This window comes from Aquarana catesbeiana, linkage group LG07 (genome assembly GCF_042186555.1).
Source record: "Aquarana catesbeiana isolate 2022-GZ linkage group LG07, ASM4218655v1, whole genome shotgun sequence".
Taxonomy (NCBI): domain Eukaryota; kingdom Metazoa; phylum Chordata; class Amphibia; order Anura; family Ranidae; genus Aquarana; species Aquarana catesbeiana.
In genome coordinates this window covers 264,804,609-264,829,899 of record NC_133330.1, presented here as the reverse complement: position 1 = coordinate 264,829,899, position 25,291 = coordinate 264,804,609, and the positions used below count along the sequence as shown (strand labels likewise).

Sequence of the window (25,291 nt, the reverse complement as noted above, 5' to 3'; positions counted from 1 at the left end):
CGCCCACCATCTGGAGGAAGATGACTCGCTTGGTTGACACTACCAATATCAAAAAGAAGGGATTTCACTGTGATTGAGAAAACCCCAATCAAGTGACAGTTTGTGGAATTACTGTTGAGCTTCTAGGAACTTTGTTGAAATAATTCCTGAACCTTTGTGTCACTTACTACTGAACCCCTGCACTCTGTGTCCCTTTATGCCACAGCCAGTATTCAGTGCAACGAAAATCACACCCAACTTTTCCTGTGGCGCCCAACTTAGCTGCGGGGCCCAACTTATGATCCTGCACACAGGCCCACTGCTTTCAGGAAATGCCCCTGACCTGAGCTCATCATTGCGCAGCCATTTCAGATGCTTGTATGTGACATCACATACATCCCATACAAGCACGTGGGCTGGATGCAAGAGGTGGATCAGCAGGATGAGTGTGGCAGGACAGGAAGATGTGTCTCATCTCTGCTTCCTTTCACCACTCTGCATATCACGCACATCATAGATGAGAAGAGGGTACAGCAGTGGAGCAGATGAGCAGGAGGATACAGCTGTGGGGAAAATGAGCAGAAGGGGTTCAGAGATGGGACAGAAGAGCAGGAGGGTACAGGGGTGGGGCAGATGTGCAGGGAGGTACAGTGGTGGAAGAGATGAGAAGGGGGTTCAGCAGTGGGACAGAAGAGCAGGGGGGTACAGTGTTGGGCCAGATGAGCGGGGGGGGTTCAGTGTTGGGCCACATGAGCAGGGGGGTTAGTGTTGGGGCAGATGAATAGGGGGTTCAGAGGTGGAACAAAAAAAGCAGGGGGTAGAGCAGTGGGGCAGATGTGAAAGGAGGTGTATTGGTGGGACAGATGAGCAGGGGGTTACAGTGGTGGGGCAGGAGAGCAAGGGGAACAGAGGTGGGGCAGAAGAGCAGGGGGTATACAGAGGTGGGGCAGTAGAGAAGGGGGAACAGAGGTGGGGCAGTAGAGCAGGGGGTTACAGAGATGAGACAGATGTGCAGGAGGTACATTGGTGGAGCAGATGAGAAAGCGGATTACAGTGGTGGGGCAGATGAGCAGATGGGTTCAGTGTTAAGACAGATGAGAAGGTGATTCAGTACTAAAACAGAAGAGCATGGGGATACGTTGGTGGAGCAGATGTGCAGGGAGGTACAGTGGTGGGGCAGATGAGAAAAAGGGGTACATTGATGAGGCAGATGAGCAGGGGGGTTACAGTGGAGGGACAGAAGAGCAAAGGGGGGCCAGGGGTGGGGCTGATGTGCAGGGGGTTACAGTTGTGGGACAGATGAGCAGGGGGGGTTCAGTGTTGGGGCAGAGGAGAAAAGAGGTACATTGGTGGGGCAGATGAGCAGGGGGTTACAGTGGTGGGCCAGAAGAGCAGGGTGGTACAGTGGTGGGACAGAAGAGCAGGGTGGTACAGTGGTAGGACAGATGAGCAGAGGGGTACAGAGGTGGGGCAGATGTGCAGGGGGGTACAGTGGTGGGGCAGATGTGCAGGGGGTTACAGTGGTGGGGCAGATGAGAAAGGGTGTACACATTGGTGGGGGAGATGAGCAGGGTGGTACAGTGGTGGGGCAGATGAGCAGGGGGGTACAGTGGTGGGGCAGATGAGCAGGGGGGTACAGTAGTGGGGCAGATGAGCAGGGGGGTACAGTGGTGTTGCAGATGAGCAGGGGGCAGTGTTCTGAGATGTGAAGGTGCAGGAATTGGGGCTGATCTGAGGCGTGAGAGTGCAGGATGTTCATTTCTCACTACTAAAGTAATTTACAGCATTTACTTTATACAAATCTTTTTTGTGATTGAGAGTTTGAAGTTGACATTTTTTTGTTATAAAATCGGCACACTCAATTTCTGTGAAAACATTTTTTGGCACACTGTGCTCAAAAGGCTGCCTACCCCTGTCCTAAACCATACAGGTTTAGGAGATATTAATTTTACCTACAGATAAGCCTTATTATAGGCTTACCTGCAGGTAAAAATACAAAAAAACGGTATACAACCACTTTAAAAATATGAAAACAGAATAAGATTATATAGGTTATTATAAACCATTGTAAACCAAGAATCTTCCCTAACCTGGCCTCAATGTGGCGTCCAGTGATTAGCAGTAATCCTCTCAGAGAGATGAAGGTGTCTCTGCCCCAGCAACGGAAAATCCCTGCGGAGAAATGTGGAAGACCTGCAGGAGAAATAAAGACCAATGTAAACCGTATATAAGAGATTCTACTAGTATTGAGCCCAAAATCAAATTATTTACTGATCACAAAACATGTCCATAAATCTAAAGTATTATTTACTCATCTTTGGCTGCCCATCTTATGCCATCATAGTCTGTTGTGCACTGATCTCGACTTTAGGCTTCTAGTGCACATGTATTACGTGTCTCTTTTGAAAACGTTTTTCACTATTAGTGAAAAAAAATCCACATTTGGTCCCCGATAGTGATCAGCTGGGATGTCTCACACCGGACCTCCCTGAACAGCCCAAGGTAAAGGTTTTCCACTTTAATCACACACAGTGATGGGATATATCAACCTCTGCAACCTCAACCTACATATGCAGCCATTATACACAGTGGAATACTTACCAGCAGCTAAAGAAGGACAGCACTGCTCCTTCTCCTGTGTTATGAGATTGACTCGATAGGGCACATCTGGAAGGGAGGGAGACAAAACTGGCAGGGTAGGAAATCTGCCAACTCCACACATCTGAACTGATCCCAGAGCCAAGTGCTTCACAAATGTAGACCCGTTCTGTACAAAGCTGTAGAAAGGGACAAATCAGTTAAAGGCCAATGAATATAAAATAGAAATACTTAGGTCTTATATATATTCAGCTATGTATAGATACTTTAAAAGTATGGGTGGATGTGTTCAGTGGTTTGCCTTAGCTGCAAGTGATATCTGGTCCAGTCACTTGATCCAGCAGCTCTGGCTTCCTTATTGCAGAGAACAGCTACTGCAGGGGAAAGCGGGCACAGAGAACGGCTGAGTATTGGGAGCAGGTGGGTGATGTCACGTCTCTGGGAATTTACAGCCATTGTCAAGCACTCCCTTAAATAGGGTGCTGGAGCCGCGGGATCACGCAAGCGGATTTAGGAAAAAAAAGGTAATTTATGTTGATCCATAATATACAGGTAGGATAGGTACGAGGAGGGGGATGGCACAATTTTTAGGAATAATTGTTTTTAGCCTTTATGAACACTTTAAAAACATAGCAGAAGTCCTAACCCTTCCCCACTGAAAGTTGTTTTATTTTCAGTGTGTCTATTATATGAATTTCTCTTTATTCAAATAAGCAAATGATTTAATTTTGATATCCTTGTCTATTATTTTGCTAAAGAAATTGCTTATGAACACATCGTAGGTTGATTACTGTTTATTTGGGTAAATAAGTAAAGTATATAAGTAGCTACACAGTAACTTGTGGGCATGACTGTATATGACTGTTATAAAACACTGTTAATTCTATGCAATGCTATAGAACTGCAGACATACAATAAGTACAATTTTACTTTGGAAAAGATTTGCAAAGTGATGCCAAAAATCGGTGCTACATAATTGCTGTTTGCCATGACAGCGTAAGGAGGGTGACAACACTTTTACCCCTCCAGTTACACTGTAATTTTGCTCCACCTCCTGGGTTCTATTGGAACTTTACTGAATATGACTATAGAGGTGACACCCAACCTGCTGTCTCTCTTTCCTGTATATATTTAAATAAATACCTGCCCGTAAATCAGCTTACAGAACTGGCACACCCACTGCTGATCTGTTTTCCAGTATTGGGTGCCATGGGGTAACTCAAAAAAGTAACTAAAAGTCAAGGTAATTACATGAATTTAACTGACAATGATTTCAGGAATTCTAGAGTAAGTTAAAATTGTTGTAAAGGCAGGAAATTTTTTCACCTTAATGCATTCGCTGTATTACAGCGGAGTTCCGACGTTTTTTTTTTTTTAATTAAGTCAGCAGCTACAAATACTGCAGCTGCTGACTATTAAAATAAGGACACTTACCTGTCCAGGGTGCCCGTGAAGTCGGCACCCAAAGCCGATCTGTCGCTCGGCTTTCGGGTGCTGCCGCCGCCCTCTTCGGTAAGGGAATCAGGAAGTGAAGCCTTGCAGCTTCACAGCCTGGTTCCGTACTGCGCATGCACGACTCACGCGGCGCGTTCCCACTGGTCCCTGCTTTCTCCTGGGACCCGTGTGTCTCCCAGAAGACAGCGCGGGGGGGGGGGGGGGGGGGGGAGGTGTAGATACCCGCGGGTGTATTAGACAGGTATCTGCTCCCCCCTGAAAGGTGCCATATGCAACATTTTAGTGTGGAACGCCGCTTTAAGGTAAAAAATGTCCCAGTTGTTGCATCTCCCCTCCACCGCCATAAATACTTACTTGAGTCCTATCTCTGTCCAGTGCTGTGCCCATCTGCAGCATTGCTGCTCTCTGTTTCTCTCCTCACAGGATACAGTGGCAGCAGTGGGAGCCATTGGATCATGCTGCTGTCAGTCGAATCCTGTGAGGAGGGAGCAGGGGACATTGCTGAGCCACATAGTGCGCACCTATGGATGCACACAGCCTGGCTGAGGGGTGAGCCCACAGTTGTGCCCCCTAGTGGCTTGCTATGGAGGAGAATACAGAAGAGGAGGAACGGACAGCACCAGCAGGAGACTCCAGAAGAGCAGGCTCAAAAAGCTGTTCTGTGCAATACCAGTTAAGTATAATATGTTTATGATTTTAGAAAAAATAAATAAAAATAATAACCTTTACAACAATAATTTTTTGTTTACCTAGACATTTGTTTCCATGTAGATTCCAAGAGTGTGGTGTATGCCCCAATCATTATGGCATCAAAGTAACATGGTATAAGGTAGCGTGGAAACTGCTTCAAGTAGGCGAACATTGCTGTAAACCATTTGCCAACCTTAAAAACAAAGTCCATATCTTTAGTGTCAAACAGCACAAGTATTATGACACAATATAAACACAGTGATATATTGAAATCAGAAACCGCCACCCATGCACAGGACAATCCATTGCTTAACGAAAATGTGCAATATTGATCCACTGCAACAATATTCATTATACTAAACCTGTGCTTTCCCTACACAGGGCAAAACTATGGGTTCACTTTAACTTAGCCCTCCTCGTTAGCATACATTTACTTTCCTCACCAACAGCAAAGTAAAGTCCTGTAAAATATACAAGGTGCTAGAGTCAACGCTTACACAGAGCTATGGATTCCCCAATGTGAGATTATCCTGTATTGTTACATGGAGTGCATCACATGCTCCCCTATGAAGCTATTTTTACTCAGCTCCCTATCTGTGGAAGCAGGGAAAGTGAAGAAGTTATATAGCTGCTGGCAATGGTGGAATTAAAACAAACCTATAATTAGGGAGGCACCGATACCTGTTTTTTAAGTACGAGTACCAATACTTTTTCTCAAATACTTGCTGATACCAATTACTGATACCTATTTTTAGGCTAGGTTCACATATATGTGATGTAAAATCGCACTGTTTGTAGTGTGATTCAGCCATGAAATTCACATGCAGTTGTATATGAATACCAGTCAGTTTTTGATACGATTTTACAGCAGCATTTTTGGCTCTCTCTGTGTGCAGAGGGGATCAGCAGAGAGGAGTCTGTCAGTAGCCTCCAGAACGATGTGTGAAGCCGCCAATCAACACACATTAGCAGGGAGCGGTGTTGAGGTATGGATCACGTAAAGCACCCCCAAAGGTCTCTTTGATCCACAAATGGGCTTCACTAAAAAGATGGATCCAAGGAAGCACCGCCAGAAGGAAATTGAGGCAGCCGCTGGAACAAAAACACCACCGGCCTCCCACAGGAAAATCAATACAAAAGCCAATTCAAAGCAAAAACGCATTGCTTTTTCGATAGTCCCATTCTAATCTATAGAGTGCAATTTCAAATCGCACCGGACCAAACTCGCAGGTATCGGTTTCAGTATCCGAGCATTTGCAAGTAATCTTAAGGCTTGTTCACACTTGATTAAATTTCTAACGCTTAACAAATGCTCCTATAGCGTTTGTATGGCGTTAGTATGGGCGTCAGACAGGCGTCAATAAGCTTTAGTATGGGCATCAGACAGGCGTTTTACAAGCATCAATGAGGAGTTAAAAATGCTCCCCAAACGCCCTATGGGCAGTTTTGAAGTGTTTGACGAGCATTAAACCTGCTCCACAAATGCCTATTCCATTACAGCAAATGAACGAATCTTAATGCCCCACAACTGCTCCGCAACTGCCTGCCAAAGCATTTGTGAGGCATTACTATAGACTTCAAACGCCTCCTGACTCGACAAGAGGCTTCAATTTTGAAGCGACACGACGCTAACGCATAGTGTGAACAGCACTCTGTGCTTTCTATTGTATCTTGTGCATAGGCATTTGAGGGGCCTTTTTAACGCCTCTCAAATGCCTGTGTGAACTTAGCCTTAGTATTACTAGCGTAGTATCGGCCCCAATATCGGTGCAACACTACCTATAATGGTCATTCCAAACATGGTTTTCCATCACTTACTTCTGCACATGCCCCTCCACGAGCAACGAGTCGGTTGCTAACATAGTCAATCATCCAGTCTCCAGACCTCAGATTATCACAAAATGGGTGCCCCAGATCATTCTTAGGCCTGATGTCCACCATGACAGACATTAAACCTGGTAAAGAAAAACATGTTATTATTTAAGTAATGTCAAACACAAAGGTTAGAAATGTGAGACTTTCTTTGTTCTTTTATTTGAGAAATTTGCCGCGTGACCAATTTATAAGTTTTGTTAATGGCTTTTAACCTCCCTGGCAGTATTCCCAAGTGTGGCTCAGGGTGAATTTTCAGTACCAAGAGCGGTAACCCCAAGCCACACTCGAGATTGCATCGCAGTATCCTGGTACAGCTTACTTACCTTGTCCCCAGGATCCTGCGAAGTCCCCCCGCCTGATTCATCACTGTTCTGGGCGCCGTTCGCTGCGAGCTTCGCGATGCATGGGGGGCGGAGCCCGGCAGCAAATTAAAAAAAGTACACAAAACATAACACATACAGTACACTGTAATCTGTAAGATTACATTACTGTATCAAACTATTTCACCTCTCTTTTGTCCAGTGCCCTGCCTGCACTCTTATATTATATATACTGTTCTTTCTGCCTGGAAACTTGAGAACGTCCATGGCAACCAAAAAGCTTCCCTCTACGTCAAAAGCAGTTTTAGACCAGCTAAACAACAGTGATAGTGAATTAGAATCACTTGCAGAATTGAGCGATGGTGATTTGTGGGGAAATTCATCATCAGACACTGAAAGTGACGACAGTGACTGAGCAAATTTCAGTGTTTTTGATTTGATTACATTATTGAATAAAATGTATTATTATTATATTATTATTTTGTATAATTATTTATAGTTATTTATTATATTATAATTTATGATTTTGTGTTTCAAATTTTATCATACCCGGGATGTCTACTAGACTCTTGTTTGGACCGATTTAAGTGAGTTATTCCTAAGAAAAACAGGCCTACAATATAAAACGTCAAAATTCCATGCAAAACAATGTACTGCTTTGACATTCAAAAATCTGACATAATCATACCGCCAGGGAGGTAAATGATGGTAGAAAAGCAAACAACTGTGATGTGTAATATGCATTACTTCCATGTTTTATTGTATGAACAATCTGGTGTGCGTCTGATGAGTTTGGACTGTGTACACACAAGATAATATCACACTTACCTTGCAGACCGGCATATTTCAAAGGCTTCCAGTTTGGGATGTTGTAACATCCACCACCATCCTCTTGTTCCTCTGTATCACATCGATACAATACTTGGTTCAGGTCAGCTAGAGTCAGCTTAGCAGCAATACTGCAAGAGAAGAAGAAGGGGACATAAACTAAAGTTTTGTCTGGAGTCTGGATACATACAAAAAAAAGCTGCGGGTACAATCAGTAAGTCTATATGTTTCAAAACTACCAAACTGATCAAGAAGACAGTAATTAAACCCAAAAAATAGGATTTTTTAAAACAGCTTACCTGTAAAATCCTTTTCTTTCGAAGGACATCACGGGACACAGAGCCACAGTAATTACTGATGGGTTATATAGGTATCACTGGTGATTGGACACTGGCACACCCTATCAGGAAGTTCAACCCCCTATATAATCCCTCCCCCTTGCAGGGATACCTCAGTTTTGTAGCCAAGCAATATAGTGTATTAGAAGAGGGGCGGGACCTCTGTGTCCCGTGATGTCCTTAGAAAGAAAAGGATTTTACAGGTAAGCTGTTTTAAAAAATCCTATTTTCTTTCTCGAACATCACGGGACACAGAGCCACAGTAATTACTGATGGGATGTCCCAGAGCAATGCTACCTGAGGGGGGGGAACCACGACCAAGTAGGGTGCAATCAGACCTGAGGACCCTGTACCGCTGCCTGCAGCACACTACGCCCAAAGGCGATATCCTCATGCCTTCTCACATCCACCTGATAGAATCTGGTGAATGTATGAACTGAAGACCAGGTTGCGGCCTTGCAGATTTGAGCCATAGAGGCCCGGTGATGCACTGCCCAAGGAGCACCAATAGCCCTTGTGGAATGTGCCCTGATCTGAAACGGAGGAATCTTCAGTTTCAAACCGTAAGCTTGAATGATCGACTGTCGAATCCATTTAGAAATGGTAGCTTTTGAAGCTGCCTGTCCTCTATTGGGACCCTCTGGCAGCACAAACAAAACATCCGTCTTGCGGATCTGAGTAGTTGCCCCTAGATAGGCCTTAACTGCTCTTACTACATCCAACGAATGTAGAGATCTCTCTTCCGGAGAACAGGGATCTGGAAAAAAGGAAGGTAGAACAATGTCTTGGTTTAAATGAAAATCAGAAACCACCTTCGGTAAAAAACTAGGATGAGGGCGTAGTACCACTCTATCCTTGTGTATAATCAAATAAGGCTCCTTACAGGAAAGAGCTGCTAATTCTGATACTCTTCTAGCAGAAGAGATGGCCACCAGAAAAATTAATTTCCTTGTCAACAAGACCAAAGGAATCTGACTTATTGGTTCAAAAGGCTGTTTCTGTAACACAGCCAGGACCTAATTCAAGTCCCAGGGGTTTAGGGGCGCTTTAACCGGAGGATTAAGACGCATCACCCCCTGCATAAAGTTTCGGACCAAAGAATGCGAAGCAAGTGGCCGCTGAAATAATATTGATAAAGCAGAAACCTGGCGCTTGATGGTACTCAAGGCCAGCTTCATCTCTAATCCCATCTGTAGAAAATCAAGGATTCTACCTATGACATATTTCCTGGGATGCCAACCTCTGGATTCACACCAGGTTATATAAGCCTTCCAGACTCTATGATAAATCATCCTGGAAGCTGGCTTCCTTGCATTAATCAAGGTAGATATGACAGGACCTGAGAGCCCACGACTCTTCAGAACGTGGGTCTCAATAGCCAAACCGTCAAATTTAGCGTTTGTAAGGCAGGATGGAACACTGGACCTTGTGATAACAGGTCTGGGCGTACCGGTAGGGTCCACGGGGAACCCACCGTCATCCTTACTATTTCTGCATACCAAGTCCTTCTGGGCCAAGCGGGGGCCACCAGAAGTACCGACTTCCTTTCCTGCCTGATCCTGCGAAGGAGTCGTGGTAGTAGCAGAATAGGCGGGAATGCGTAAATCAGTGAGAACCGATGCCACGGAATCACCAACGCATCCGTCCCGCATGCAAGAGGATCTTTTGTCCCTGCCACAAATCTGTCTATCTTTTTGTTGAATCGGGATGCAAAGAGATCTACATCTGGAACCCCCCATCTTTGGCATATGGCCCAAAAGACGTCGGGATGCAGAGACCATTCCCCTGGAAGTAACTGCTGGCGACTTAGATAGTCCGCCTGCCAATTTTCTATTCCCGGGATGAAAACTGCCGATATGCATGGCACATGCATCTCTGCCCAGACTAAGATCTGGTTCACCTCTTTTTGAGCAGCTCGGCTCCGGGTGCCTCCCTGATGATTGACATAAGCCACTGCTGTGGCATTGTCGGACTGGATCCTGACCGGACAACCCTGTAGCCTGATAGTCCAGGCTTTTAGAGCTAGATGTATCGCCCGGATCTCCAGAATGTTGATGGGTAAGGTACTCTCTGTCTTGGACCATACCCCTTGGACCGCAGCCTGTTCCAGAACTGCTCCCAAACCTGACAGACTGGCATCTGTTGTTACCACCGTCCAGGTAACCGGTAGAAAGGATTTCCCCTTCTGCAGGTTTTCGGGTATGAGCCACCAATTGAGGCTCTGACGCACCGCATGCGACAGGTGCATCGGAAAGTCTAATGCCTGAACCTTCTTGTTCCAGGTCGACAGAATACTGTGTTGCAGCATTCTTGAGTGAAACTGAGCATAGGGAACTGCTTCGAATGAAGACACCATCTTCCCTAGTAGCCTCATACAAAGGCGGACTGAGGGACCCTTCTTGGTCCTTACTGTCAGAATCAGCTCTCTCAAAGCAGTGATCTTTGCCTGGGGTAGAAATATCTTCTCCTGGCTTGTATCTATAATCAGACCTAAATACTCCAGTCTTCTTACTGGTTTTAGGAAAGACTTTTCTAAGTTGAGGATCCAACCCATGTGTTCTAGATACCTGACCGTGGTCCTCAAGTTTCCCTTCAAAGAGGCTACCGACCGGTCTATCAAGAGCAGGTCGTCTAGGTATGCTATGACAGCTATACCCTGAGCCCTTAATCTGGCCAGAGGAGGAGCCAAGATCTTTGTGAACACTCGAGGTGCAGTGGCTATCCCGAAAGGCAGAGCCACAAACTGGAAATGGCGCCCTCCTACCTCGAAGCGCAGAAACTTCTGATGAGCAGGAAAAATGGGCACATGCAGATATGCATCTCTGATGTCTATTGATGCCAGAAATTCTCCTCCCTGCAGGGTGGGAACTACTGTTCGAATTGATTCCATGCGGAAGGATTGAATCCTTAGGAATCGGTTCAGATCCCTTAAGTCCAGAATGGGCCTGACATCCCCATTTGGCTTTTGGACCGAAAAAAGGTTGGAATAGAAGCCCAATCCCTGGTCCTTTGCGGGAACTATCATAATGACCTCCTGCGACAAAAGTCGCTCTACCGCTAGAAGGAGCGACTGCTTCTTCTCTGGGTCTCTGGGAACATTTGATCTGAGGAACCGAGGAGAGGGGAATTCCTGAAACTCCAGCTTGTACCCTAAGGTTACCGTGGAGATTACCCATCTGTCCTGGAAGTCCTCCTGCCAGAGCTCTGAGAACTGTCGCAGTCTTCCCCCCACTCGAGTGAGCGGGGGCGCCCCCTCATGCAGAGGTCTTAGTGTTTTGCCTAGTAGGCTTCTTTCCCCAGGACTTCTTTTGTCCCTGGGGTTGACTCTTGTCTCTGGACCCCGATGGAGGCGGCCGTCGAGACTGCCTGGAGGCTGAAGCCCCCGGCGCTGGGGAAAGAGTCCGTTTGAAAGAGGGACGCTTACTCTTCTTCTTGACAGATAAGAGAGTGCTTTTCCCACAAGAGATTCTCTTGATATAGTTATCCAAGTCCTCTCCAAACAACCTTGCACCACGAAATGGAAACCCAGCCAGTAGCTTCTTACATGGTGCTTCGGCTGACCAATTTTTCAACCATAGGATTCTACGTATATGCACCAACCCCAGTGAAAGACGGGAGGTTTGCACGATAGAATCTCTAATGGCGTCAACCACAAAGCATAAGGCCGCTGGAAGGTTAGCAAACCCCTGGGCCTGCTGTTCAGGTAATACTTTGATGACCTGCTTAACATGGTCTCTTAAGTATTGACAGACTCCAATCGCTGCTACTGCAGGTTGGGCCACTGATCCTGCTAAGGAGAAAACATCCTTCAATAGGGATTCCATCCTTTTATCTACAGGATCCCTGAGCATCTGAGCATTGTCTACAGGACAAGTCAGGCTATTATTTACGGAGGAAATGGCGGCATCAATAGCCGGTATTCCCCACATTTTAATAAACTTTTCTTCCATCGGATAAAGTGTTGAAAACTTTCTCGGCGGAAAAAAACGTTTGTCTGGGTGATCCCACTCAGAATAAATAAGCTTTTCAAGTAAAGTATGAACAGGAAAAGCATGTGCTGCTTGGAAAGGTTTCAGTGACCCCAAAGCAGAAGAGGATTCTTTAGCAGTTTCAGGTATGGGCAACTTAAATGTGGAGCGGACCAATCCAGTGAGGATCTGCACTAAGACTTTCTCCTCTTGGGAAGTCGCAGAGGGTCCCTCTCCACCTGAATCCTCCGAAGAGGAATCATCCATCCCATCCCGATCCTCTGAAAGGGATTCATCTCCTTTATCCCAGAGCTCCTCTGTCTGAGGGTCTTGGGGAACAGAGGAAAGCCTAGTGCGTTTTCTTCCACTGAGTGAAGACGTAATCACGGCCAATAATCTTTCCTCTAGACCATTAATGGTTGAGGAAAAAACCTCTTGTGTAATATATACAGGGGCTGAAGTGCCAGAAGCAGGTGTAGCCCCTGACCCCGATGGCTCTCCCTGGCTAGCCGTCCCTGGCCCATCTTTAGGGGGGGAGGATGCTGCCGACAGGGGGCCCTCAGAACCTGAACGAGATCCCCTAGTGTCTCTGGTTCCTGGGGTGCTTGAACCTCTTCTACCCATAGTGCAAAGCAACAAGGTGTGAGGTATACAAATGAACACTGCCCGCTGAGCAATGTAGTCTGGCTAAAAGCCTTGCTACCCAATGCTCAGTCTGGTGTTACTTCAGTAAATGCTGCCTAGGAGAATGCCTGTGTCCCACCTTACATGCGACCGTCAGTTCTGTGTCTCTCAGAAGGCTGAGTGCACCTGTACAGAGTGCCTTTAATAGCCTGCAGCTGGCCTGAGTGGGAGTCTAAGCACTCTGTGCTGACGTCCCGCCCCCTCCTCTACCGCCCCCCCCCCTCGAGTTTTGAAAAAAACGAGCGCTTCCCGCGCTGCCGACTCTCCTGTCATGCTTCCGGAGAAAGGCTGGGGATGGGGGGGGGGGGAGGGAGGGAGGCTGGTAACAAGATCTGCCTGAACGGCTATCTTGAGAGATGGTGGCCATTAGGCCGCAGAGCCCGGGTGGTATAACCACTTTCTAGACCCCTGTGGCCCCTCTCTAGCCTGGGGGGGAACATTCAAACATGAGAAATCCCCCTTTCCACCTTACCTGTTTGCAGCCTGCTTGAGACGCTGGGACATAAACAGCGATTACAACACCTGAGACAGAGTCAGCATGTGTAGGTTTGTGCTCTTGGCAGCCCCCGGTGGTCACAATAGGCATAGCATGCATTTACCTTAAAGGAGAAAAGCCACTAGAACTCAAAAATTCTGTGGAATCTCCTCTTACCTTATCCAGCCGCAGGGTGCTGTTTACACAGACCCAATCTTCACCTCTCACGGTGGGCTCCGTTTGAAAAAACCGTCAGAGACTGGGGCCCCCATCAGTAGGGGGATCCAACAGTTCTGGGACCGTAAAGCACCTCGCCAGAAATTAGGAAGTTTAAAGCCATTTTCTGATCTGCGGGGTCCAGCTCTCTAAAAAGAGAAGCATTACGGGTAAAACCTTGTTTCTTCGGACACGAGGCCCGGGTACCATTCAATTCGGCCATGTAAAGACACTTTGAATGGATCCGGTTCGCCTGGCTTGCCCCAGTATAGGATATCAGGATATTCCCTTTGGAGCTCAGCACAGGACATCTTTACACGTCCATCACCTAAGACACTGGCGTAAAAACTGAGGTATCCCTGCAAGGGGGAGGGATTATATAGGGGGTTGAACTTCCTGATAGGGTGTGCCAGTGTCCAATCACCAGTGATACCTATATAACCCATCAGTAATTACTGTGGCTCTGTGTCCCGTGATGTTCGAGAAAGAAATGGAACTTCCGCTTTAAGGGAAGGTGACCCCCTGACATGCCACATTTGGCATGTAATTTTTTTGGGGGGGGGGAGCAGATACCCTCTTTCCAGAGGTTTCCAGCTCTCACTTCCTCCTGGTGCACTGCGGCACCGGAAGGGAGATCACCTCTCCCCTCTCCCTCTTGGCAATCATCTGGGACACATCACAGGTCCCAGATGATTGCCCAGCCAGTCACCGCGTGGTTCGCAAATGCACAGTGGGTGCCCGGCTGTGAAGCCACAGCTGGGCGCCCACACTTACAATCCCGGCACCGCTGAGAGGAGGGGGAGACGAGTGGGGCTTCGCTCCCCCACATCACTGGACCCTGGGACAGGTAAGTGTCCGATTATTAAAAGTCAGCAGCTGCAGTATTTGTAGCTGATGACTTTTTTATTCTCTAGCAGAACTCCGCTTTAAATTAAATAGTGTTTCTTAACATTTGTTGAATTCCAGTTTCCCCTCACGTTATCACGTAACCCTCAAGTGCACACTATTAGTAACAATACCCACAAAGCATCTACAATACTCCATTTGAAAGCACGCAAGCTTATCACTATCTGCATTATTTGGACGCCCTGATATAGCTGACTCAATTAGACCATCCATCTGACTTAAAGCTGAGCTTTAAGTCAAAATGGGAAAGCTCCGCTTGTTTGCCTCTTTCCCCCCTCCGCTACTACATTTGGTACCTTTCGGGGGGGGGGAGCGGGTACCTGGTTTTGACAGGTACCCGCTCCCACTTCCGGCTGATTTCGCCGTGGCGAAGTCACCTGGAACCTCGGCTCCCCTCCTCCTTACCCACTTTACACATGCACAGTAGGGAACTGGCTGTGAAGCTGCAAGGCTTCACTGCCGGTCTCCCTGACAAGAAATGGTGGCGGCAGCATCTGAGAGCTGATTGAAAAATTGGCTGGGGTGAACAGGTAAGTGTCCTAATATTAAAAGTCAGCAGCTATAAAGTATTCATACCTGCTGACTTATTTTTTTCTGAAGGAGCCTGGAGCTGCTCTTTAACTTTTCAAGGAAAGACCAGGAAAGGTCAGTCTTTACTGCCTGAATCATTCAGCAGCAAGTGTAATCTGATCTTTCTTCCCATTTAGATCTATTTCAACACAAGAGCCGTTAAAGCGGAACTGCACTGCATTTCAGCACCACAAACCAAAAAAGCTATTTAAAACCCTTTCATGAATAAGCCTATTTCTGACATTTCTTACTTGCAAGTTAAAATCCATATTTTTGTTGGAAAATTACTTACCCCCAAACATTATATATATTTTTTTAGAATCTAAATGAAAAAGAATAAAATGGCGATTGTTGCAATATTTTATGTCACACTGTATTTGCACAGCGGTCTTTCAAATGCAATTTTTTATGAAAAAAGACACTTTCAATAATTAAAAAACTAAACAGTAAAGTTAGCCCAATTTTTTGTATAATGTGAAAGATGATGTTACGCCGAGTAAATAGATCCCCAACATGTCATGCTTTGAAATTGCACACACTCGTGGAATCTCCATAGGCAAGGGCTTTAAAAAAAAAAAAACGGTTACCAGGTTAGAGTTACAGAGGAGGTCTAGTACTAGAATTATTGCTCTCGCTCTGACGATCACGGAGATACCTCACATGTGTGATTTGAACACAGTTTACATATGTCGGCGTGACTTACGTGTGCATTTTATTTGCTGCGCGAGCTCGCGGGGAAGGGGGTGCTTTAAAAAATTTTTTTTTTTACATTGTTACTTAAAAAAATTAAAAAATTATCACTTTTATTGCTGTCACAAGGAATGTAAACATCCCTTGTGACAGTAATAGGTGGTGACAGGTACTCTTTATGGAGGGATCGGGGGTCTAAAAGACCCCAAATCCCTCCTTTGCACTTCAAAGTATTCAGATTGGCAAAAACGGCAATTCTGAATACTGTTTTTTTAAAGCGGCGCCATTGGCAGCCGAGTAAACCGGAAGTGACGTGACGTAGGAGTTAATTAAATTTTTATTATTCAAAGCAAGCCCAACCATGCTTTATTTTACTGGAAAATCACTTTGAAAAGCACCCCCCAGCATTTTTGTCTGTGGCCATCTTGAGTAAGGGCAGTTGATTAACCACTTCAGCCCCGGAAGGATTTACCCCCTTCCTGACCAGAGCACTTTTTACAATTTGGCACTGCGTCGCTTTAACTGCTAATTGCGCGGTCATGCAATGCTGTAACCAAACGAAATTTGCGTCCTTTTCTTCCCACAAATAGAGCTTTCTTTTGATGGTATTTGATCACCTCTGCCGTTTTTATTTTTTGCGCTATACACGGAAAAAGACCGAAAATTTTGAAAAAAAATGATATTTTCTATTTTTTGTTCTAAAAAAAATCCAATAAACTCAATTTTAGTCATACATTTAGGCCAAAATGTATTTGGCCACATGTCTTTGGTAAAAAAAAATGTCAATAAGTGTATATTTATTGGTTTGCGCAAAAGTTATAGCGCCTACAATCTAGGGTACATTTTCTGGAATTTACACAGCCTTTAATTTATGACTGCCTATGTCGTTTCTTGAGGTGCTAAAATGGCAGGGCAGTACAAAACCCCCACAAATGACCCCATTTTGGAAAGTAGACACCCCAAGGAAATTGCTGAGAGGCATGTTGAGCCCATTGAATATTCATTTTTTTTGTCCCAAGTGATTGAATAATGACAAAAAAAAAAAAAAAAAATTACAAAAAGTTGTCACTAAATGATATATTGCTCACACAGGCCATGGGCATATGTGGAATTGCACCCCAAAATACATTTAGCTGCTTCTCCTGAGTATGGGGATACCACATGTGTGGGACTTTTTGGGAGCCTAGCCGCATACGGGGCCCCGAAAACCAATCACTGCCTTCAGGATTTCTAAGGGCGTACATTTTTGATTTTACTCCTCACTACCTATCACAGTTTTGAAGGCCATAAAATGCCCAGATGGCACAAACCCCCCCCCAAATGACCCCATTTTGGAAAGTAGACACCCCAAGCTATTTGCTGAGAGGCATGTTGAGTCCATGGAATATTTTATATTTTGACACAAGTTGCGGGAAAGTGACAATTTATTATTTTTTTTTTTTTTTTTTGCACAAAGTTGTCACTAAATGATATATTGCTCACACAGGTCATGGGCATATGTGGAATTGCACCCCAAAATACATTCTGCTGCTTCTCTTGAGTACGGGGATACCACATGTGTGGGACTTTTTAGGAGCCTAGCCGCGTACGGGACCCCGAAAACCAATCACCGCCTTCAGGATTTCTAAGGGTGTACATTTTTGATTTCACTCTTCACTGCCTATCACAGTTTCGGAGGTCATGGAATGCCCAGGTGGCACAAACCCCCCCCAAATGACCCCATTTTGGAAAGTAGACACCCCAAGCTATTTGCTGAGAGGCATGGTGAGTATTTTGCAGCTCTCATTTGTTTTTGAAAATGAAGAAAGACAAAAAAAAAAAATTTTTTTTTTCTTTTTTTAATTTTCAAAACTTTGTGACAAAAAGTGAGGTCTGCAAAATACTCACTATACCGCTCAGCAAATAGCTTTGGGTGTCTACTTTCCAAAATGGGGTCATTTGGGGGGGGTTTGTGCCACCTGGGCATTCCATGGCCTCCGAGACTGTGATAGGCAGTGAAGAGTGAAATCAAAAATTTACGCCCTTAGAAAGCCTGAAGGCGGTGCTTGGTTTTCGGGGTCCCATACGCGGCTAGGCTCCCAAAAAGTCTCACACATGTGGTATCCCCGTACTCAGGAGAAGCAGCAGAATGTATTTTGGGGTGTAATTTCACATATTCCCATGGCATGTTTGAGCAATATATCATTTAGTGACAACTTTGTGCAAAAAAAAAAAAAAAAAATTTGTCTCTTTCCCGCAACTTGTGTCACAATATAAAATATTCCATGGACTCGACATGCCTCTCAGCAAATAGCTTGGGGTGTCTACTTTCCAAAATGGGGTCATTTGGGGGGGGTTTGAACTGTCCTGGCATTTTATGCACAACATTTAGAAGCTTATGTCACACATCACCCACTCTTCTAACCATTTGAAGACAAAGCCCTTTCTGACACTTTTTGATTACATGAAAAAATTATTTTTTTTTGCAAGAAAATTACTTTGAACCCCCACACATTATATATTTTTTTAAAGCAAATGCCCTACAGATTAAAATGGTGGGTGTTTAATTTTTTTTTTTCACACAGTATTTGCGCAGCGATTTTTCAAACGCATTTTTTGGGGAAAAAACACACTTTTTTACATTTTAATGCACTAAAACACACTATATTGCCCAAATGTTTGATGAAATAAAAAAGATGATCTTAGGCCGAGTACATGGATACCAAACATGACATGCTTTACAATTGCGCACAAACGTGCAGTGGCAACAAAATAAATACATTTTTAAAAGCCTTTAAAAGCCTTTACAGGTTACCACTTTAGATTTACAGAGGAGGTCTACTGCTAAAATTACTGCCCTCGATCTGACCGTCGCGGTGATACCTCACATGCATGGTGCAATTGCTGTTTACATTTGACGCCAGACCGACGCTTGCGTTCGCCTTAGCGCGAGAGCAGGGGGGACAGGGGTGCTTTTTTTTTTTTTTTTTTCTTTATTATTTTTTTGCTTTTTTATCTTATTTTAAAACTGTTCCTTTCATTTTTTTTTTTTTTTTAATCATTTTTACTGTTATCTCAGGGAATGTAAATATCCCCTATGATAGCAATAGGTAGTGACAGGTACTCTTTTTTGAAAAAATTGGGGTCTATTAGACCCTAGATTTCTCCTCTGCCCTCAAAGCATCTGACCACACCAAGATCGGTGTGATAAAATGCTTCCCCAATTTCCCAATGGCGCTATTTACATCCGGCGAAATCTAAGTCATAAAATGCTCGTAGCTTCCGGTTTCTTAGGCCATAGAGATGTTTGGAGCCACTCTGGTCTCTGATCAGCTCTATGGTCAGCTGGCTGAATCACCGGCTGCATTCTCAGGTTCCCTGTTGAGACAGGAGAGCCATAGAAAAACACGGAAGACGATGGGGGGGGGGGGGGGGCATTCTCTCCCACTGCTTGTAAAAGCAGTCTAGAGGCTAATTAGCCGCTAGGATTGCTTTTACATGAAAGCCGACCGCTGGCTGAAAAGAATGATAGCAAGATGATACCTAAACCTGCAAGCATCATTCTGGTATAACCACTCAAAGTCGTGAATGCTGTACCTGAAGACAAAAAAATGGTTAACAATAAAGCACAGTAAACGGTAAAGTATAAAAAATTGCATACCTGAAAAGCAAACATGATAAAACATAATAACAATAAAACATTGCAGAATAGAATACAGTAAAAAAGAGCAGAACAATAGAGAGAATAGAGAGAGAGAGAATAGAGAGAGAACAATAAAACGACAACTATTATTTTTTATCTTATATTTTTGTTTGTGTTTTTTTTTTTTTTTTTTTACACTTTTTTTGTAACTGTAACTTTTATAACTGTAACCGGTTCCAGGTTCGGGTCTCTCAAAATGCGATGGCATCTTGGGAGACCCTGTGAAAGTGTGTCCTAGTCTGTGCAATGCTGTACCCTACGCTAATACTCAGCTAGTGAATGGTAGCGTTCAAAACATTCACCAATGCAAAGACCAGGATTGTCAGGACAGGAGGGACAATAATAGCGGGTGTCACACCTATATCCGCGCTTGCTGAAGACACAACATCTTTTTTGGGGGGGTTCGTTGGGTAGGGGTACTCGGGAGGACATAAAGAAAATGCCTCTCATGCAGCCGACTGCATTTGGTTGGGGATGTGAATGGGGGAAGTACGGGTGCTGCAGAAGTGGTGGGTTCCCAATTAGGATTGGCGAATGCAGCAGGAAGGGCATTATGGGCACGACGGGCCTGTGTTTGTCTTCTTGGTGGCAGCGGGACACTATTTGTGCTTGCCACCTCACCAGCTTGAACTGCACTTATGGGACTCGCCACGTCACCAAGTGTTACTGCAGTGCTGGTTTGACTACGACCGGGGTGTACTAGGCCGCTGGCGCTTGCCAGTTCACCAAAACGCTACCAAAAAACTGTTAACGATCGCAGGGATCAGGCCTGACTCTGCGAACGCTGCAGTTATGCGTTTAGTGTTTTGTAAGTGACAGTGATCGATCGATACTGCACTTGGGTGGGTTGGGCTGGGCCGGGCGGAGGGGCAAAACGCAGGTGCTAGCAGGTATCTGGGCTGATCCCACTAACACTGCGTTTTTGGGAACCCTAAACTGCTGGGGATGCCAGTATAGATCTGATCGGATCAGATCAGATATTGATCAGTTCAGATACTATACCACTAAGGGAGGTGTACGGTGCGTGGGTGTTAGCGCTACTGGCACTAACCTGACGCTGCCTGGGGCTGGTGCTTGCCAGTTCACCAAAACGCTACCAAAAAAACTGTTAGCGATCGCAGGGATCAGGCCTGACTCTGCGAACGCTGCAGTTATGCGTTTAGTGTTTTGTAAGTGACAGTGATCGATCGATACTGCACTTGGGTGGGCTGGGCTGGGCCGGGCGGAGGGGCAAAACGCAGGTGCTAGCAGGTATCTGGGCTGATCCCGTTAACACTGCGTTTTTGGGAATCCTAAACTGCTGGGGACGCTAGTATAGATCTGATAGGATCAGATATTGATGCGTTCAGATACTATACCACTAAGGGAGGTGTACGGTGCGTGGGTGTTAGCGCTACTGGCACTAACCTGACGTTGCCTGGGGCTGGTGCTTGCCAGTTCACCAAAACGCTACCAAAAAAACTGTTAGCGATCGCAGGGATCAGGCCTGACTCTGCGAACGCTGCAGTTATGCGTTTAGTGTTTTGTAAGTGACCGTGATCGATCGATACTGCACTTGGGTGGGCTGGGCCGAGCCGGGCGGAGGGGCAAAACGCAGGTGCTAGCAGGTATCTGGGCTGATCCCGCTAACACTGTGTTTTTGGGAACCCTAAACTGCTGGGGACGCTAGTACAGATCTGATCGGATCAGATATTGATCCGTACAGATACTATACCACTAAGGGAGGCGTATGCTGCGTGCGTGGGTGTTAGCAGTACTGGCGCTAATCTGACGCTGCCTGGGGCGACGCATATCACCGCCGGGCGATCAGGGGGCTAAATCTTTATTCGGTAATAAACGGCGGGTGCCCTGACACTATAAAAAATAAACAAACTAACCAGCGTCACCCGTAACGGTTATACAGTGATCAGTGGTGAAAGGGTTAACTAGGGGGCAATCAAGGGGTTAAAACATTTATTAGGTAGTATATGGGGGTCCCTGTCGCTATAAAACGCTGACGGCGAACCTAAATATTTACCTCACTAACTAGCGTCACCAGCGACACTAATACAGCGATCAGAAAAATGATCGCTTAGCGACACTGGTGACGGGGGGTGATCAAGGGGTTAAAACTTTATTAGGGGGGGTTAGGGGGGTATCCTAGACCTAAAGGAGGCCTAACACTCACTGCCCTAACACTGTAACTGTCACAAACTGACACCAATACAGTAATCAGAAAAAAAAAACAAAAAAAAAAAAACCTGCTTGGTGTCAGTTTGTGACAGGGGGGGGGGGTGATTGGGGGGGGATCGGGGGCGATCGGGGTGTTTTGTGTGCCTGGCATGTTCTACTGTGTGTGTGTGTGTGTTGGTGCACTCACATTGCAGTCTTCTCTCCTCGGCCCGGAACGGAAAATACCGAGCCGAGGAGAGATGACATCATTTCCTCTGCCTCTGTGTACAATACAGAGGCAGGGAAATGATCCCATTGGCTGGGAGCGATCGCGAGGGGGGGGCCACGAATGGATGGCCTCCCCCTCACCACCGATCGCCGGGGGAGATTTGCCGACCGCCGCAGGCACCGGGGGGGGGGTCCGATCGGACCCCCCACCCGCGGGCAGGCAAGGACGTACCTGTAAGTCCTTTTGCCTGCCCGTGCCGCTCTGTCGACGTATATAGTCGTGCGGCGGTCGGCAAGTGGTTAATGTAGCATTTACTTCCTGGAATCCATCTGCCCCTAGCTCAGGCATGCAGGCAGGAGGGTGTGCTTAGCTGAGAAAACCCCTCCTCCCCTCCTGAAGACTCCTGGGATGTATGGCATAATTTGTCTAGGCCTGGAAACCAGAAAGGAATTGAAGAAATGTAAAATTAAAACACGTAAATAGGATATACTTTCCTATTTAGTATCGCTAGCAGCATGAGAATTAAAAATAGTCAATGTTGATTGAGAGAGTAAAGTTCCACTTTAAGGAAAAATTGGAAAAGCCTATGCTTAAAGAGGAACTTCATTCTCTTAATCAACATTGCCTATTTTGATTTTTTACTTAGTAAATAGATAGGAACCTATATTATATTTACTTGTTTTAAAGAGTTTTTTTTTTTTACATTTCTTTAGTTAGGCCTTGGTTTCCAGGCCTAGACAAATGATGTGATACATCCCAGGAGTCTTCAGGAGGGGAGGAGGGGTCTTCTCAGCTAAGCACACCCTCCAGCTTGTATGCCTGAGCCAAGGGCAGATGGATGCCAAGAAGTAAATGCTACATTAATCATCTGCCCTTACTCAAGATAACCACGACCAGAAATGCTAGAGGTTTTTTTCAGTAAAATAAAGCATGACGACATGGATGGATGGGGGAGTTTGCTTTGAGTATTAAAAATGAATTTAATAGTGCTTGGTTTGTGGTACTCAGATACAATGCAGTTCTACTTTAAGGTGGAGGTGAACCTGTCCAGCAATTAAGTATTACCCAAGACTACAGGAATACTGCCAATGCATTGTACAGCCCAAAAGCAATGTACACATCCTCCCATTTTTTTAAGGCAAATAAAAAGGTCCAGTAGGTTGACCCTCCCACTTGCTGCACCATTTGGTCATTGCTTTGGCCATTGCAGAACAGTGGATGGAAACATCAATCAGGGATCACGGAGTGCACTAATATTATAGCATAGGAAGCTTGTACATTCCTAGATTTTTTAATGTATTGCTCAGTAGTTCTTTAAAACTGATCTAAAAGTGCAACATTTATTTCATATTAGCATTATCTATCTAAAAATGCATCTGAAATATAAAGGCCCTTTCACGCTGATACGTTTTTCCTGCGTTTTTTTTTCTTGCAAGAAAAACACAAGAAAAATGTTTCCCTTCAAATCCTATGGGACTTTTCACACCACTGCATTACAGGTGCAGTGCGTTTTGAAAAGACTTGCATGCTGCATCTTTGATGCGGTTTTAAACACTGCACCAAAAACGCAGCTTTCCATTGAAATGAATGGAAAGTAGTATAAATCGCGGTAAAAACACACCGCGATTTTGCATTTCAGTGAGTTTTTGAGTCACATGTTCATTTTTCATTGGTGCAGGCAACCCAGAAACACACCAGAAATGCACAGCAAACGCATCTGAAATACAGAAAAATCACGGTAAAAATGCATATGCGTTTTTACTGCGATTTTGCTACAGAGCAGTGTGAAAATACCTTTACACTTACAATGCTGTGAAAAAGTTTTTGCCCCCTTGTTGATTTTTTTTGCATATTTGTCACATTTAAATGACTCAGATCATCAAAAAAAAAATGTATTATTACACATAACCCGAGTAAATACAAAATGCAGTTTTTAAATTATGGTTTCATTTATTAAGGCAAAAAAGCTGTTCAAACCTGCCTCACTTTATGTGAAAAAGTAATTGTCCCATAAACCTAATAACTGGTTGTGCCACCCTTGGCGGCAACAACTGCAATCAAGCGTTTGCGATAACTGTCAATGAGTCTTTCACATTGCTGTGGAGCAATTTTGGCCCACTATTCTTTCCAGAATTGTTTTAATTCAGCCACATTGGAGGGTTTTCCAGCATGAACGGCCTGTGTAAGGTCATGATACAGCATCTCAATTGGATTTAAGTCCGGGTTTTGACTAGGCTACTCCAAAACCATTTGGAGGTGGACTTTCTGTTGTGTTTCGGATCATTGTCCTACTGCATAACCCAAGTGCACTTGAGCTTGAGGTAACGAACTCATGGCTGGACATTCTCCTTTAAGATTTTCTGGTAGAGCTCAGAATTCATGGTTCCATCAATTGTGGTAAGTCGTCCAGGCCCTGAAGCTGCAAAGCAGCCCCAGACCATCACACTACCACCACCATGTCTGACTGTTGGTATGATGTTCTTGTTATGAAATGCTGTATTAGTTTTATGCCACATGTAACAGGACGCACACCATCCAAAAATTTACATTTTTGTCTCATCAGTCCACAGAATATTTGACTAAAAGTCTTTGAAATAATCAAGATGTTTTTTGGTAAATGTGAGATGAGCCTTTGTGTTCTTTTTTTTGGTCAGCAGTGGCTTTGGCCTTGGAACTCTCCCATGGATGCCATTTTTTCCCAGTCTCTTTCTTATTGTTGAATCGTGAACACTGATCTTATCTGAGGCAAATGAGGCCTGCAGTTCTTTAGATGTTGTTCTTTTATGACCTCCTTTATGTAGGTAAGCCACTCCTGGGAAGGTTCACTGTTCCAAGTTATCTCCATTTGTGGATAATGGCTCTCCCCGTGGTTCACTTAGAAATGGCTTTGAAACCCTTCCTAGACCAATACACGTACATTACTTTGTTTCTAATCTGTTCTTGAATTTTTTTAGATTGTGACATGATGTGTGGCTTTATGTGATCTGTTAGTGTGCTTCACTTTGTTAGACAGCTTCTATTTATCTGGTTTATTGATTCAACAGGTCTGGCAGTAATCAGGCCTGGGTGTGGCAAGTGAAATTTAACTCAGCTTTCCAAAAAATTGTGGTTAATCACAGTTCATTCATGATTCAGCATGGGAGGGGGCAATTACTTTTTCACATAGGGCCAGGCAGGTTTGAACAGTTTTTTTCCCTTAATAAATGAAATGATCATTTAAAAACTGCCTCTTGGATTTACTTGGGTTATTTTTGCGTAATATTAAACATTTTTTGATGATCTGAATCATTTAAGTGTGAGAAATAGGCAAAAAAAAAAATCAGGAAGGGGGCAAATACTTTTTCACAGCACTGTATATTTCTGGAATTTTGCTTATTCTACCAACCCCAGTGGTAAAAATAGTAATGAAGGCCTGAAGAAACGTTAACTATAATCTGAGAAAATATCCTTTCCAAAATGAATTGCATCCTTGTTTCGAATACTCACTCAGCAAAAGGCACCTTTAGGATAGGATACACCTGGTCATCTTGCAAACTGCCCGCCTTGAAGTGCGGGGTAAATTGTATCAAATGATTGCGGAGGATACCGACAGCTTTCTGAGCAATGGGATCCAAACTCACCCTGTAAAAAAGAGAGT

At 44.8% G+C, this 25,291-nt stretch overlaps 1 protein-coding gene across 8 annotated transcripts in view; it reads right to left on the bottom strand.

Moving 5' to 3' along the window:
* The window catches only part of AGL (amylo-alpha-1,6-glucosidase and 4-alpha-glucanotransferase), a 204,577-nt gene that overhangs the window by 24,989 nt on the left and 154,297 nt on the right, over positions 1 to 25,291 (bottom strand). For all 8 annotated transcript variants that reach the window (XM_073593290.1, XM_073593288.1, XM_073593289.1 and 5 more), the window contains 6 exons: positions 25,141 to 25,275; positions 7,746 to 7,876; positions 6,541 to 6,677; positions 4,782 to 4,915; positions 2,581 to 2,756; positions 2,070 to 2,172 (listed from right to left, as the gene is read on the bottom strand). In XM_073593290.1, the coding sequence (XP_073449391.1) occupies positions 2,070 to 2,172; positions 2,581 to 2,756; positions 4,782 to 4,915; positions 6,541 to 6,677; positions 7,746 to 7,876; positions 25,141 to 25,275 (816 nt within the window). The remainder of the gene's footprint in view (positions 1 to 2,069; positions 2,173 to 2,580; positions 2,757 to 4,781; positions 4,916 to 6,540; positions 6,678 to 7,745; positions 7,877 to 25,140; positions 25,276 to 25,291) is intronic.